Source organism: Colletotrichum jinshuiense, chromosome 1 (genome assembly GCF_051148585.1).
Source record: "Colletotrichum jinshuiense chromosome 1, complete sequence".
Lineage (NCBI taxonomy): Eukaryota > Fungi > Ascomycota > Sordariomycetes > Glomerellales > Glomerellaceae > Colletotrichum > Colletotrichum jinshuiense.
In genome coordinates, this window is record NC_139302.1 from 571588 (window position 1) to 583722 (window position 12135).

General features: G+C 51.2%; 5 protein-coding genes across 5 annotated transcripts; 2 read left to right on the top strand and 3 right to left on the bottom strand.

The window, feature by feature from the left end:
* Positions 1-1699: 1699 nt before the first annotated feature.
* Positions 1700-2295, top strand: EsH8_I_000150 (CVNH domain-containing protein; the record flags this gene model as incomplete). The annotated part of the gene is made up of 3 exons (XM_083267563.1): positions 1700-1986; positions 2046-2170; positions 2228-2295. The coding sequence occupies 3 exons, from the start codon at positions 1700-1702 to the stop codon at positions 2293-2295; spliced, it is 480 nt and encodes a 159-aa protein (XP_083118001.1).
* Positions 2296-4914: 2619 nt separating this feature from the next.
* Positions 4915-5447, bottom strand: EsH8_I_000151 (uncharacterized protein; the record flags this gene model as incomplete). Its single annotated transcript, XM_083267564.1, has 3 exons — positions 4915-5057; positions 5124-5201; positions 5264-5447. 3 exons carry the CDS (start codon positions 5445-5447, stop codon positions 4915-4917), a joined length of 405 nt encoding a protein of 134 aa, XP_083118002.1.
* Positions 5448-6912: 1465 nt separating this feature from the next.
* EsH8_I_000152 (uncharacterized protein) lies at positions 6913-7508 on the top strand (the record flags this gene model as incomplete). Its single annotated transcript, XM_083267565.1, has 3 exons — positions 6913-7039; positions 7097-7350; positions 7407-7508. The coding sequence occupies 3 exons, from the start codon at positions 6913-6915 to the stop codon at positions 7506-7508; spliced, it is 483 nt and encodes a 160-aa protein (XP_083118003.1).
* Positions 7509-8346: 838 nt separating this feature from the next.
* EsH8_I_000153 (uncharacterized protein) lies at positions 8347-8979 on the bottom strand (the record flags this gene model as incomplete). Its single annotated transcript, XM_083267566.1, has 1 exon — positions 8347-8979. The coding sequence occupies one exon, from the start codon at positions 8977-8979 to the stop codon at positions 8347-8349; it is 633 nt and encodes a 210-aa protein (XP_083118004.1).
* A 1965-nt stretch (positions 8980-10944) lies between these two features.
* EsH8_I_000154 (SGNH/GDSL hydrolase family protein) lies at positions 10945-12072 on the bottom strand (the record flags this gene model as incomplete). The annotated part of the gene is made up of 4 exons (XM_083267567.1): positions 10945-11011; positions 11086-11763; positions 11821-11869; positions 11940-12072. 4 exons carry the CDS (start codon positions 12070-12072, stop codon positions 10945-10947), a joined length of 927 nt encoding a protein of 308 aa, XP_083118005.1.
* Positions 12073-12135: the final 63 nt, after the last annotated feature.

Consider the following 12135-nt stretch of genomic DNA (forward strand, 5'->3'; position numbering starts at 1 on the left):
GACCAAGCACGCAAGGAAATCTCTGTGATAGGAAGAGAAGTGATCAAGAAGAAAGGAAACAAAAGAAAGACACAAAGGTGTGGTCATTGTCGATAACGGATCAAGATGCAACATTTTGTGAATAGGTAGATAGCAAAGAGGCAAGACCGACGGATGCGCTCCAGCAGAAAGATTGAGGCAATCTGAATAGCAAAGAAATTGCAAGAGGGAGACACGAGGCAATGAAAATAAAGACTTACCCGACCACATGGATCAAAATCTTGAAACTGGGCTTGAAAAATTTGAACCGCCGCTTTGGAACTTTCTTCTCCAGCACAACTAGAAATGAAGAATTTGCGAATAGAAGGATTTGGAGCTTTGAACCAAAGATGATGATGGGTAGCTCAAGTGTGGCGGTGAGGGATGACTCTGTTGCCTCTCTGAATGGCTTGAAGGCGCCGGACTTGAGGATCAGTATGGTAGTGGCTGTACCACCGCTGAGGGGGGTTTAGGCCATGCCGGATCAGTGCGGCATACCACACATCATGTCCTCCCCAGCGATTGTACAACCACTACCCTGTCTTTGATTGGGGCTGGGTGTTCGAACTTCAAAGGCATCTGCCTGAGTTTGAACCGATTTTCAAAAGCTGAAAATTCAAATGGCAATGAAGAAGTTTGAGCTGAAGAGCAACCAAAGTTGGAGACGGGAATATTTGAATGAGAGTGCTTGGAAGGTGTCGAGGGTTTTTGTGAAGGAGTCCGAACCAAGAGGGGGGAGGGGAAAAAACTCGACAAGCTCACGTGACGTTAATAGGTTGACGACGGAAAGATCAACTCAGTACTTACCTCCAAGAGAGAGGGCGAGCAGTAGTGAAGTTCATGTTGGGAGAGGAATCGAAAGAGGGCACGTGAGCCTGTGGATGTAGCAGGACCCGAACACACAGGAGAGGGTTGGTGGGCAGTACCTCTGCGCTTTCAATAGAAGAGCAAACTCTGATGGAGAAACCATCACTGGTGCAAAAACTTATTAACATAGAGTTCACGGGCTGTGACGATGTTGTGCTGAAGAGTTTGTTGTACAAGAATGTTGCTTCAAACGAAAGATGGCTTCAAGATGAAGGTGAAAGGCCATCAACACATTTTGAGGTGCAACGCGATTTTTAAAGTACTGGTACCTTCCCTATATAGAAACCATATGCAAACATTCACCGCTAAAGCATTCAATGTGCTGCGTTATTAAGGTTGTGTTCTTAGTTGCATTCACTCTAAGCAGAGGGATATCACCTTGAAATTTAGTGAACAACTAACAAGTAGCTCCTGCCCCTTGTATATTTTAGAGCTTGCAGTAATATTGCATTCAATATTATTATTTTCTGGCCTTTATTGACTGAGTTGAAATCACCGTATTCACATGGGTCCCCTGAATGAGTCTCAATTAAGATCCTGAGAGCTCAGAGCCTTCTCACGGCCTAAATATCATTGGAAGGAAAGAACAACCTGAAGCTCCTGCCTTAATTTTATCTTTCCCTCACAAACGATTTCTTATGGTTGTAGAGGTTTCCATTTGCATTCTCTCATCTAACTGCGTCTCAGCTTTTCTCTTCTTCCACTCATCCCGGCAACACACGATCACACACAAAGCTATACACCATCTTTGATCCTCAAATTTCCCCGTCGTACCCTCCATCACAAATCTCCCTCAACTCTTCCAACTGTCACGATGAAGCTCACTACTACTGCCCTTACTTCTCTTGTCGCCTTCTTCGCGACCGGTTCAGTCGGCGCGGCTGCCGTCTCTGCCCAGGGCACTACGGCCAAGGCGGTCGTCGAAGGTAACTTCGCTCAGACCTGCAAGGACATCCAGCTTGGACGCCGCGAGCGTGTCGGCGGCACCTACTTTGATCTCAAGGCCGTCTGCCTCGGTCTTGACGACAAGGAGTACCACACCTCCCTCCAGCTCGGCCTTTGCCTCGAGAACGACCATGGTGTCATCAAGTGGACCAAGCGGTATGAAGACAATCATCACCATGCGCGTTCACTCTTTTGCTAACGCTCGCTGTTCGCAGTGGCAACTTTGACAAGAGCTGCGAGAGCTGCCGCTTGACCAAGATCGGTGGCAACGAGGTCATCATGCGCTGCTACTGCAAGCCCGCCCACGACCAGTCCATCATCGAGGCTACCATCAACATCAGTAAGCCTCCTAACCCCCCCAACGTTTTGTTTCCACTTTCTTACTTGGTATTCACAGATGACGGTATCCGCAACGAGGGTGGCTACACCTGGTGCGGTGATGAGATGGGCACTCGTACCGCCTGATTCTCTTCATCTATACCCCTTGGCGGATTTCTCAAGCGCGGGCAGCTTCATTGAGGGCTGGTAAATAAGGCGTTGGGGAGTACGGACATGGTATGCATGATACCACAGGATTTGGCCTCGTGAAAGGATGGTGGACATCTGGCATTGAGGATTTTCATGGACTAGTATCTTTCATCGGTCAAAGACACTAGCCACAGGGCTGCACACCTTCTAGGTAGCATAGCAAATATTAACCACTCAGCTACCTCACTGACTGCACTGTCCATTATCCGTAATCCATATCTTTGTCTATATGGCTTGTTCGGCAGTTGAACTGTGATCATCTTGTACAATCCCCTTTGGCAAAGAGTTTATACAAACTGCACGCCATCGACAAGACCAATTACAGGGAATGCTCACAAGTCCACTTGAACCGAATTGGAAGACTAGACTATGCCTGTTGTGTGTGTTTAGATGAGTGCTCCCTTGAAGGACCTGCCTTGACTTGTCTCTTTTATTCACTGCCGCTTCACTAGACTGCCCATTTTCAATTCACAAGCTTCCTTAACGATCAGGGCTTCTACCCTTCTGCCTTTATCCCCCTGGTCTCACCTTCTTTTGCAGGTTGCTGAATTATTTACCTGCGTCTACGCTTGCACACCGGCTTATGTACACCTCCCTATTTCGACACCACTTCACCTCTATCCTTGAATTAAGTTCTTCATCGACCTTCACCTCTGTTCCAAACTTTTCATACCAAAGTGTCTCTTTGTCTCTCACTTTTTGCGTCTGCATCTGCTACGCTTGCGGCAACTCCCCCCTTAACTTCCACCATCCATCTCCGCCCCTCATCATCTCAAGCTCTTCACATCAGCATTTGATACTGAGCCTGGAATTGCAATCTCGAGCTTTACGCCAAGCAGCCGCTTGCACGGTGGGTACTCGCCCTCTTTTTCAACCTTGTCTCAAGGATTCTTTGTCGGTGATTGGTAATCTGACTCTTATGCAAAGAAATGACCAGTTCCCAAGCCATTACGTTGGCGAGAAGCTCTACTCCAACCCGGCCCTTCACTATCTGCGCTTGCTCTCGACTGGATATCGCACTCTCTCAAGCCAATCCTCGGGCAAGGCTTCGTCGTCACCTAGTTTCGACTAGCACACCCTCTATTTCTTTGACCAATCCCCATTATTCGCAGTTTCAACACACCGAGTTCCACCCTTGGAAGCCGACGTTTCAATGCAACATAAGAACTACCAGAGCAAGTTCACGGCATTGGACAGAACTCGGAGACAAATGTTGCTCATGAGGTGCTCTCCAATTGAAATACGTCTTGTCCTGCGCGACTCTTATTCATGTTCGAACAATTACACCTCAGGAACAAAACAAGGGTTCCAAGCCATCATTTTCAAAACCATTCGCCTGAAAACCACTTCTTAGAAGCTTTGCCAGAGTTCGACTCTGCAAAAATAGCTTCAGCTTCCAAAGGTTTGAGCGATATCAAGCGGTCTGCGTTCCAAGTACCAAGTTTGAACTTGTCCCGGCCGATTCCAAGACAAGCCTTAATCGTTAAGAAGCAAACGATGGTGTCTTCCCAGCATTGGCTAATTAAAGATGTTACAACAGTCATGTTTCAAACTCATCTCCAAGTCCCTTGGCAACAGCACCGTTTCTGTGTTCCAAGCAAGCTCCAAACTGAGGCCGATTCCAAGGTAAAGGGTGTCGTTTCTTGTGCCCAGAGAGCCCGAGACCACTCTTATTTCGCCCGGTACATTGAGAACTGCGAGATGGCTGGCTCGAAGAAATGTTTGAACTGGTCCAGGGAGATGGTGTTCCAACAATACACTCATCACCACCGTCAAGTTCCAACAGCGGCGCGATTCCCAAGGCGGACTGGAACAAGGGCCATACAATAACAGCCTGCGAGGGCGTTGCTTGTTCAACAGACATGCTCGTGGTAAGCTCTCTCCTCCTTCCAAGCAAACTGCCGATTCTGTTTTGGAATTATCGTACCAAACATGAGACTAACCACTCATTGACCCTAGTGAGCTAGGACAGAACAAGGATATGAAGGAGTTTAAGCAGCGTTCCAATGTTCCGAGGAGCTAATATGGTATAGTGGATGCTTGGGTCTGCATTGGTAGTGGAGGAGCGTTGCGAATGCAGTATTGGCTCGAGCATGGCTCATCATGTGCATGGCCAATGAGGAGAAATTCCCTCTGGCAGGGTCAACATATGAGACATCGGATCACGGGGACAGCAGCAAGAGTCTTTGTGGAGACAAATGAGATTTATTCAAATAGCCAAATGGCTGAAGCCTCAGTTAAGAGGGAGAATTGGTATCGGAGATATATAAGAAAAGTCGTTTTATCGTACTTCTCGACCGGAGAGGGTCGAGGGAATCATTCCGTGACATCGTTCCATTGTTTTTTGCGTTGTTCGTTTCGTTATATCGTGTCGTTTCTTTCGTATAGTAAGACTGCGCATATTGTGGCAGCCGGGTTCGGGACTTGCTCAGTGTGTATCATGGTACACTAAGCACACCCCGATGTAAGTGGGTGTGTCGGAGGTCGTGGTCGATCCAACACGGTGATTTTTTCATCTCGTGTCGGCGGTTTGGATTGGGCAAACCGCCATCGAGGTTATTTGGTTCGGATGTTCTGCAGGTGCATGTGCAGACTGGCGAAGCTGATGGGCAACTCGATGAGCGAACTCTTCAAGCTGGGGCCGGTGAGGCACGAGGCCGGGATCTTGACGGCGAAGGTCTCGAAGCTGGATCGGGCGCCTGTGCATGGGTCGGTTAGCTTTGGGCTGGTGGATGGTTGATCGGGGTGCCAGGGGTCAGACATACCCATGCCGTGCAAGCTGGTCGCCTCAAGCTTCTTGACCTCAGCCTTCAGGCTCTCGACGTACGAGCTCTCTACTTGGGCTAAGGAAAAAAACGTCAGTACTTGTTGTCTATCATTGGTGTGTAATGCATAGGTGACTCACTCTCAGAAACGTCGGTCCTGTTGTCAAAGTCGACGGACCAAGTGCTCTCCGGGGCCGATGCGAAATCGGCGGGGCAGCCGGTGGCAGCAGCACCGTGCGACTCGGCCGAGATGCCGAGAAGCAGTGCCAGCAGCACCGACAGGAGCCCCATCAGCCTCTGCCACGAAGGCGAGGCCTGGGCCATGTTTTCTGGTCGTTTGTGTGGTTTATCGAGGATGACCTCGAAAGAGGATGTCTTCCAAGAGAGAAACTTTCCCAAGAGCTGCGGACACCACAGCGTCTTTAATAGGCGGTGTCGCGAGCACCCGGCCAACGGAGGGCGAGCCGAGGACAAGAGGCGGTGGGCGCCGTCGCTCGGTCAGCCACTCGGTTTTTTGCCGCTCTTCACGATCCCCTGCGAGAACATCATCGGCGCAGACGTCTCTTTTGTTAAAGAACAGTCGATTTGGGCTAAGCGCACCTGCGCTGGCCATGCACCTATGGGCTGGGATTCCTGATCTTCTGGTGGTAAAACTGCGCGTGGTTCGTCTGAAGACCGGTTCGGGATCTGGGCGGCATGGATTGTTTGTTGAGGATCCGCTGCGAGGTCTTTGCGACGAACCGGACGTCTTTGACGGGGTCGTGGTCCTGGTCGTGATGCTGGGGGACTGATTGGACCGATGCGTCGTGAACGGGGTTGGGAGTGATTCCGGCAGGGGATGAAGACCACACCGCAAGACTGTGAGGAAAAAGACCCCACCATTTGATGGATTATTGGACCAGGATTGGCACCAGGGTGTCAGCGGCCGGGCCTGTTTGTGCCCAACCCTCTTCTTTTTCGCAGCGTGAGGCGGTCCGGCCGATAATTTTCGGCGGTCGTGGTCCGTTGGACGGAGATGTTGCCGGCCGAGTCGGACCAGACGCCAAACGCTGAGCCTGAGGCGTGAAGAGCTTGGCCAAGAAGAATTAAATGCCTTAGGCGCAGATGATTGTGGAGGAAGACCGAGAAATTGCAAGCGGGCACCACATCATCTGATAAGATGTCATCAGCCAATGATGCCCTGCGCCCAGATCTTGTCTTCCAACAATGACATGGCATCCCTGTCGTTGAACTTTGATCATGTTCGGCGATGGTACCTCGAGAGTCTGTTCTTGGAGTTCTCTTCACTGAATCAAACTTGCTTTAGGCCATTCCGAGGTTGTTTTTGGCATAATGGTATTGTGTCCTCGATCTTAAAGCATGCGACGTGAGGTCTAGAACACCTGTACGTCCTTCCGCATCTCCAAACTGTCACACAAGACGTACGGTCTCGAATCGTCTTGAAAATAGCCAAGTCCCGCATCCAAAGTATCTCCCCACCTGGACCTGCGGCGATGCAACCTGGGCAACTCGGCATCCTCGGCCGCCACGATGTGATTAGCCCATCGGCTGAAGGCACCCAGCCAAGACTGCCTTTGGCTGCAAGTTATCGATCCACCAAGAGGATCCTCGGAGGAGCTTGCGTATGCAATTCCCTGTTCGTCTTGGGTATTGTCCTCGTATATAGGTGGTGCCTTTTACGCGGGCGCCATTCACCTTCTCAATTTCGTCTCCTTTCCCACGTCGACAACATCCAAAGCTCGAACTGGCCGATACACAAAGTTGAGATCTCTAATTGAACATTGCCAAGATGAAGTTCACTACTGTCGTCGCCGTTCTGGCCTCAAGCGCTACCGCTTTGGAGTGGCTTCCCATCGTGCCACTCCACGCGCGGCAGCTTACCAGTGGCCCCAAGTACGATTGCCACGCAGACTGTGGTGCGTATCCTAAGCTCCGCCTCACTCGAGATGGAATAGGGCACTGACACTCATCAGGATATGCCATTCTTGGGGCTGAACAAGATGGCTACTGCACCAACTCGACTTGGACTGATCTTCTTGACGGCTGCCTCGATTGTGCTTTGCAGTACAACATCTGGCAGTACTATGGCGATGGCGTTACCGAGGCAGCTGACACCTGTGATCTCGACGCCACGCCTGTTGCTGCGTCCAATGCCACCGCCAGCGCCACTACCGCCGGTTCAACTGCAACTGCTGGGTCAACATCGTCTTCCACGGCGTCCGGCTCGGTGAGTGGTGTTCGCTGACGTCTTTATGTATATGATGAAGGCTAATAGGGTACAAGGCTGCTACTTCCACGACCGATGCAAGCGCTGCCAATGTCAACCAGCCTGCCACGATGGTGTTCGCCATGGCAGCGTTATTTGCTGCTGCTCGTCTGTTGTAAGAATTTGAAGGATGAATAACGGTGAAAGATGAAGCGGGATTATGACAAGAGAAATTTGACAATGGGTCAACGAAGTCGGCTCAGGCGATACTTGGCTAAGAGTTCAGAACAATCTGTGGGGTTGGGATAGTTTTGATTATTGATGTGTCAATGATGGTTTATGGGGTAATTGGAGCTACGCCATGGTTGGGTTTCGTCGATATTCACTCAGGCACGATTCGATTGACAATTCCCAAAAATTTAGCGTAAATGAGAAATTTGAAATAAAGCAGATGACTCCAAAAATCGTTCAAGCGTGTATCTAGATACTTAAAAAGATCCGCTTTAACGATGTAAGTGTGCGTTTTGTACATCCTATACAACTACATCAATCGATTCAACTCCACGTCAGTGTGTAATCAATATGAAGAGCAATGCCATTTCAAGACTTGAATTTACAAAGCTTGCTGTCAGATCCCGCCGGCTTGTATACCAAAGGTGAAAATCCCATCCTCTCTGACGAACTTTTTCGAGTCACAAGATTGTCATAACAATTGGAAGTCACTGCTGGTGCGAAACAAGCCAAGTCACAGTGCAAGAGAGAGAAGTTATAAAAAAACGACGGATGATCTTATTGATAATGTACAATAAAAAACAAACGCCTATGCAATGTACCAGCCAGCTACTCCAAGCGGCTTTTGTATTTATACAAAGAAAGCTCCGCGAAGAGTAGTAAGAATGAGAAAGTCCATCTTCCATCACAAAGAATCATCCAAGCATGCTCCTGATATAGCCGTTTTTGCAGGACCAAGTGGTCCATGTCAAACTCGCAGACCACGCATTTCGTCGTTGCTGTCGCTTAAGCAGAGGCGGTGGGCTTGGGGCCGGGGGCACCGGAGAAGGAGCCGGTGGGGCGCTCGCCGCCGAAGTCGGGGAAGTTGCCGCCGAAGCCGCCGGAGGGCTTAGCAGCGCCGGGGACCTGGGTAGGGCGGACGCCGGAGGGGAGGGCGCCGGTGCCGTGGTTCTTGCCCTTGCCCTTGCCCTTGCCAGTGGGGCGAGCACCGCCGGACTGGACGCCGGTGGGGGCGCCGGTCTCGACGGCCTGGGCGCCGAAGCCAGCAGCCTCCTCGGAGGAGCCGCGGGTGCGGGTCTGGAAGCCGGACTTGTCGCCGTGGTTGAAGCCGGGGAAGTTACCGCCGAAGCCGCCGGAGGGCTGAGCAGCGCCGGGAACCTGGGTAGGGCGGACACCGCCGAAACCGGAGGGGAAACCGGAGGGGAGGCCAGAGGGGAAGCCACCGGGGAAGCCACCGCCGAAGCCGCCGGAGGGCTTGGCAGCACCGGGAACCTGGGTAGGGCGCTCGCCGCCGGTGGGGAAGGCGCCAGTGGGGAAACCGGAGGGAATGCCGGTAGGGAGCTCACCCTGCTGCTCCTGGGCGAAAACACCAGCCGAGAAGGCGGCGAAGATGGTAGCGGCGATAACGTTGGCCTTCATTTTGACTGAGTGAGAATGACTTTGAGGGGTTTGGTGTGGTCGGGTGTTTTTGAAAGTTGAGTAAGGAGTGTATCGACGAACGAATGTAAGGCTTGGTATCAAGAATGGAACGGAAGACTAGCTTCGTTGCTGAATGAAAGTGATGAAGATGGGATGGAATGGAATGAGGAAAGAAGAACTCGTCTTGGAAGGAGAAAGTCCTGATCTTATATCGATCTGGAGGCGGTAGCAGTCAGCCACCGATTTGGCTCATGGACTGCCAGGATGGCGTCAACTGGTTGGGCTACCCTGCGAACCGTTGCGCCATCGGACGAGACAGATCGACATGGGGATGACCCAGCGTAGCGGGATGTGGGCGTTTAGCTTTCCAAAAACCATGCCTGGCCCCGGGCAAGTTGCCACTATTCGGTAGTTGTCTGCGGCTCAAGTGAAAGCTTGAACAGTTGGGTGGCTCAACGTTGCCGCATTCGATCAAGACAGAACAGTAGTGAGGAGCATGGGTGTCAAATTGCCATCAATTTCCAACAGGTGGGTTTCCAGGGGTAAAAGGAGCTGGCCTAGGTTCCGCGGCGGGATGATGGATGCCGCGTGGGTGGATGGTGTGGATGGTGGATGCACGTTCAACTAAGTTGGCAGTGCTCAGCGTGCCCAAAATGTTCTGGACCGGGACAAGGACGGGCAGATCTTCTCCAGGATTCGAGTTTGCCTGGTTGGACTTGGAAGGCCAAGCCGTCACGACCCATCTGGCGAGTGTGTTTCAAGGGAAAACGGGTCCAGGTCTCCACCGCTCCCTTATTTTCCGACCATGGGCCGTTTATTGTAAATGAGGGTCGTCGTCGTCCTCGTTTCACCTTGACATTTTGGGGCGAGGGGGAGCTGCGCTGGCGTTACCAGTTCGGGGGTTTATACATGGGGGTGGTTTGCTTTTCGGGGATTGGACGTTGCTTGGTCGCCTTCTCCACTGGGGACGGGCCATGTCTTACTTACAAGTTACGCGTCATCAGATGGCAGAACGTCGCGCTTAAATGAGGCCAGGGGACATGCCTGCACCAAGGCCAGCCTTAACAAACATTGGGCGTAGGCAAGACGGAGTTTTAGGAAGTCATATCCGCGATGTTGACGAATTGTTCTGGCCCTTCATTGCATGTTGTGACATTGATCGGTGAGACGCCTCCGAGATTGGCTGTTTTTTAGCTGTTGTCAAACCCGTCTCCAATTAGCCAATTAACCATAACTCCATTCAGGTTGTCGGCAGTCTGGCTTCGGGAACATAAAGGCGCTTAAAGCCAGATTGTTCCACGTCATTCGTCAATTTTCCACTTATCATGGAAGACGTGGCTGAGGGGCCTGTATTCCGTGATGGTTACAAGCCGCTGCGCATCTTGGCAAATTGCAACTACTGCAGAATATCATACTTGAGAGTTTTGAGTTGATGGCGACCCAGCGAGAAAACGATTAATATTAGCACAACACTTTGAGCTTGTTGCTATTATTTGACATATTGCTGGTCCAGCTCAGTCTACATGCCGCCACCGTCAATAACACAAGTGCAACTATGGGATGGAAAAAGAACAGCCCCTGAATGATCTTTGTAAGCGGTGAGCGGAAACTTTGTTCTCAGTATGCAAGAAAAAATGTTGGTTTGTGCTTGTTTGACACAAAGCGCTGGTGTCAATAATAGCCGGGTGGGGGTGCGGGTGCCATAGCCCTTTGAGGAAACACCAGCGAGGGGGACCTTGTCTTAGACACTGCTTGAACCTGGGTGGTGGTATTGGGCCATCGGTTTCTGCTTCTTTCGTCTGATCCAATGTTTCGCCTTCGCTCATCATTGTTTATGTATTACTGCGTCCAAGAAATTTTCAAAGTGTCTTGTCGATGCGGCCCCAGGATTGCTTTCTTCCCATCATGCTGAACCCGAAAGCGACTGTTTGAGGAGACGGCCCCGGGCTTCATCGAAATATGGACTCAGAATGGACCTCTGAGCACATTCAAAACCTGTCTGGCAATCCACGAGTGGGCGTGGGTGGTAGGACTGAACGACGTCAGACCCAAAACTAACTTGGCACTCTTGGCCTGGAGAGCAGAAGAAAAAGGAAGGCAACGTACTGATACTCGTCCCAGTAAACCCATTTCTCAGCGTCTCCGCAGATCGTCACGTTGGGGGTCTCGCCGTACGCTCCCTCTAAGCAGCTCCCGTACTTTCCCAGAGGACCAAACCCGTACGTCTGAGGGATGGCATAATACTCAAAGTCATCAAAAAGCGGTCGAAGGTCTACGTTCACAGCCCCGGTTTTTGATTTTTCCAGTAGACCCCCTAAAAGGTCTGAAAAGGCTTGCAGCTGCTGCTTCGCCAGGTTGTCCACATAAAAGCCATAGGGGAGCCTGGATAGGTCTGGCGGTGAGATGGTAATAACCTCGGCGCTGGGATAAGCATCCCACAGCTCCTTCTGAACGTGGTCAAGAACCTGGTAAGACTGCGAAGCACTGATATTGGGGTTGAACAGAACGTCGTTGGCACCGGCAAATAGAACGAACAGAGGTGTTGCCACAGCCGTCGTGTCGGAAACCGAGAAGGCCGCGCCTTGAGGGGTTGTCTTGCCCAGGAACGATATTACCTGGTCAACAACCGAAGGGACTGCAATCGTTCCTTGGGCGCCGGTGTATCCCTGAACAAGAGAGTTCGAGGTCGTAGCACCACCTACTGCATAGTCGTAGAGAGGGAGCGACAAGTTGCCTGCTACAAACTCGGCCCAGACAAGGCCGTTGGAGAAGCGCCCGTTATAACTGGCGTAATGGTTAGTTTCGTCCAAAGCAAATCATTTGCCAGAGTGGCTGGCTAACTATTTGTCCGAAGGCCAAGTGTTGTTCGATATTCTCGCCGAACCATTTCCTGGATGCCCACGAACAATCAGTCGACACTCTCCCTCATTATCGTCGTCGTCGGATGGCCGAAAACCTACCATTGTCGCTAAACGAGTCCCCAAATACTACGATGCTGGAGAACAATGGGGCATCTGCCCGGCGTTGAGTTGGCGCTGCTGCGGCTTGAGCCACTACAAGGAGCGCTAACACCTTGGAGGAGATGCGAGCCATTGCTAAAAATTTCTTCACTGGGATTTTGCAGCGCGGCAAACTCTTGTGATATGCGTTCGAGCG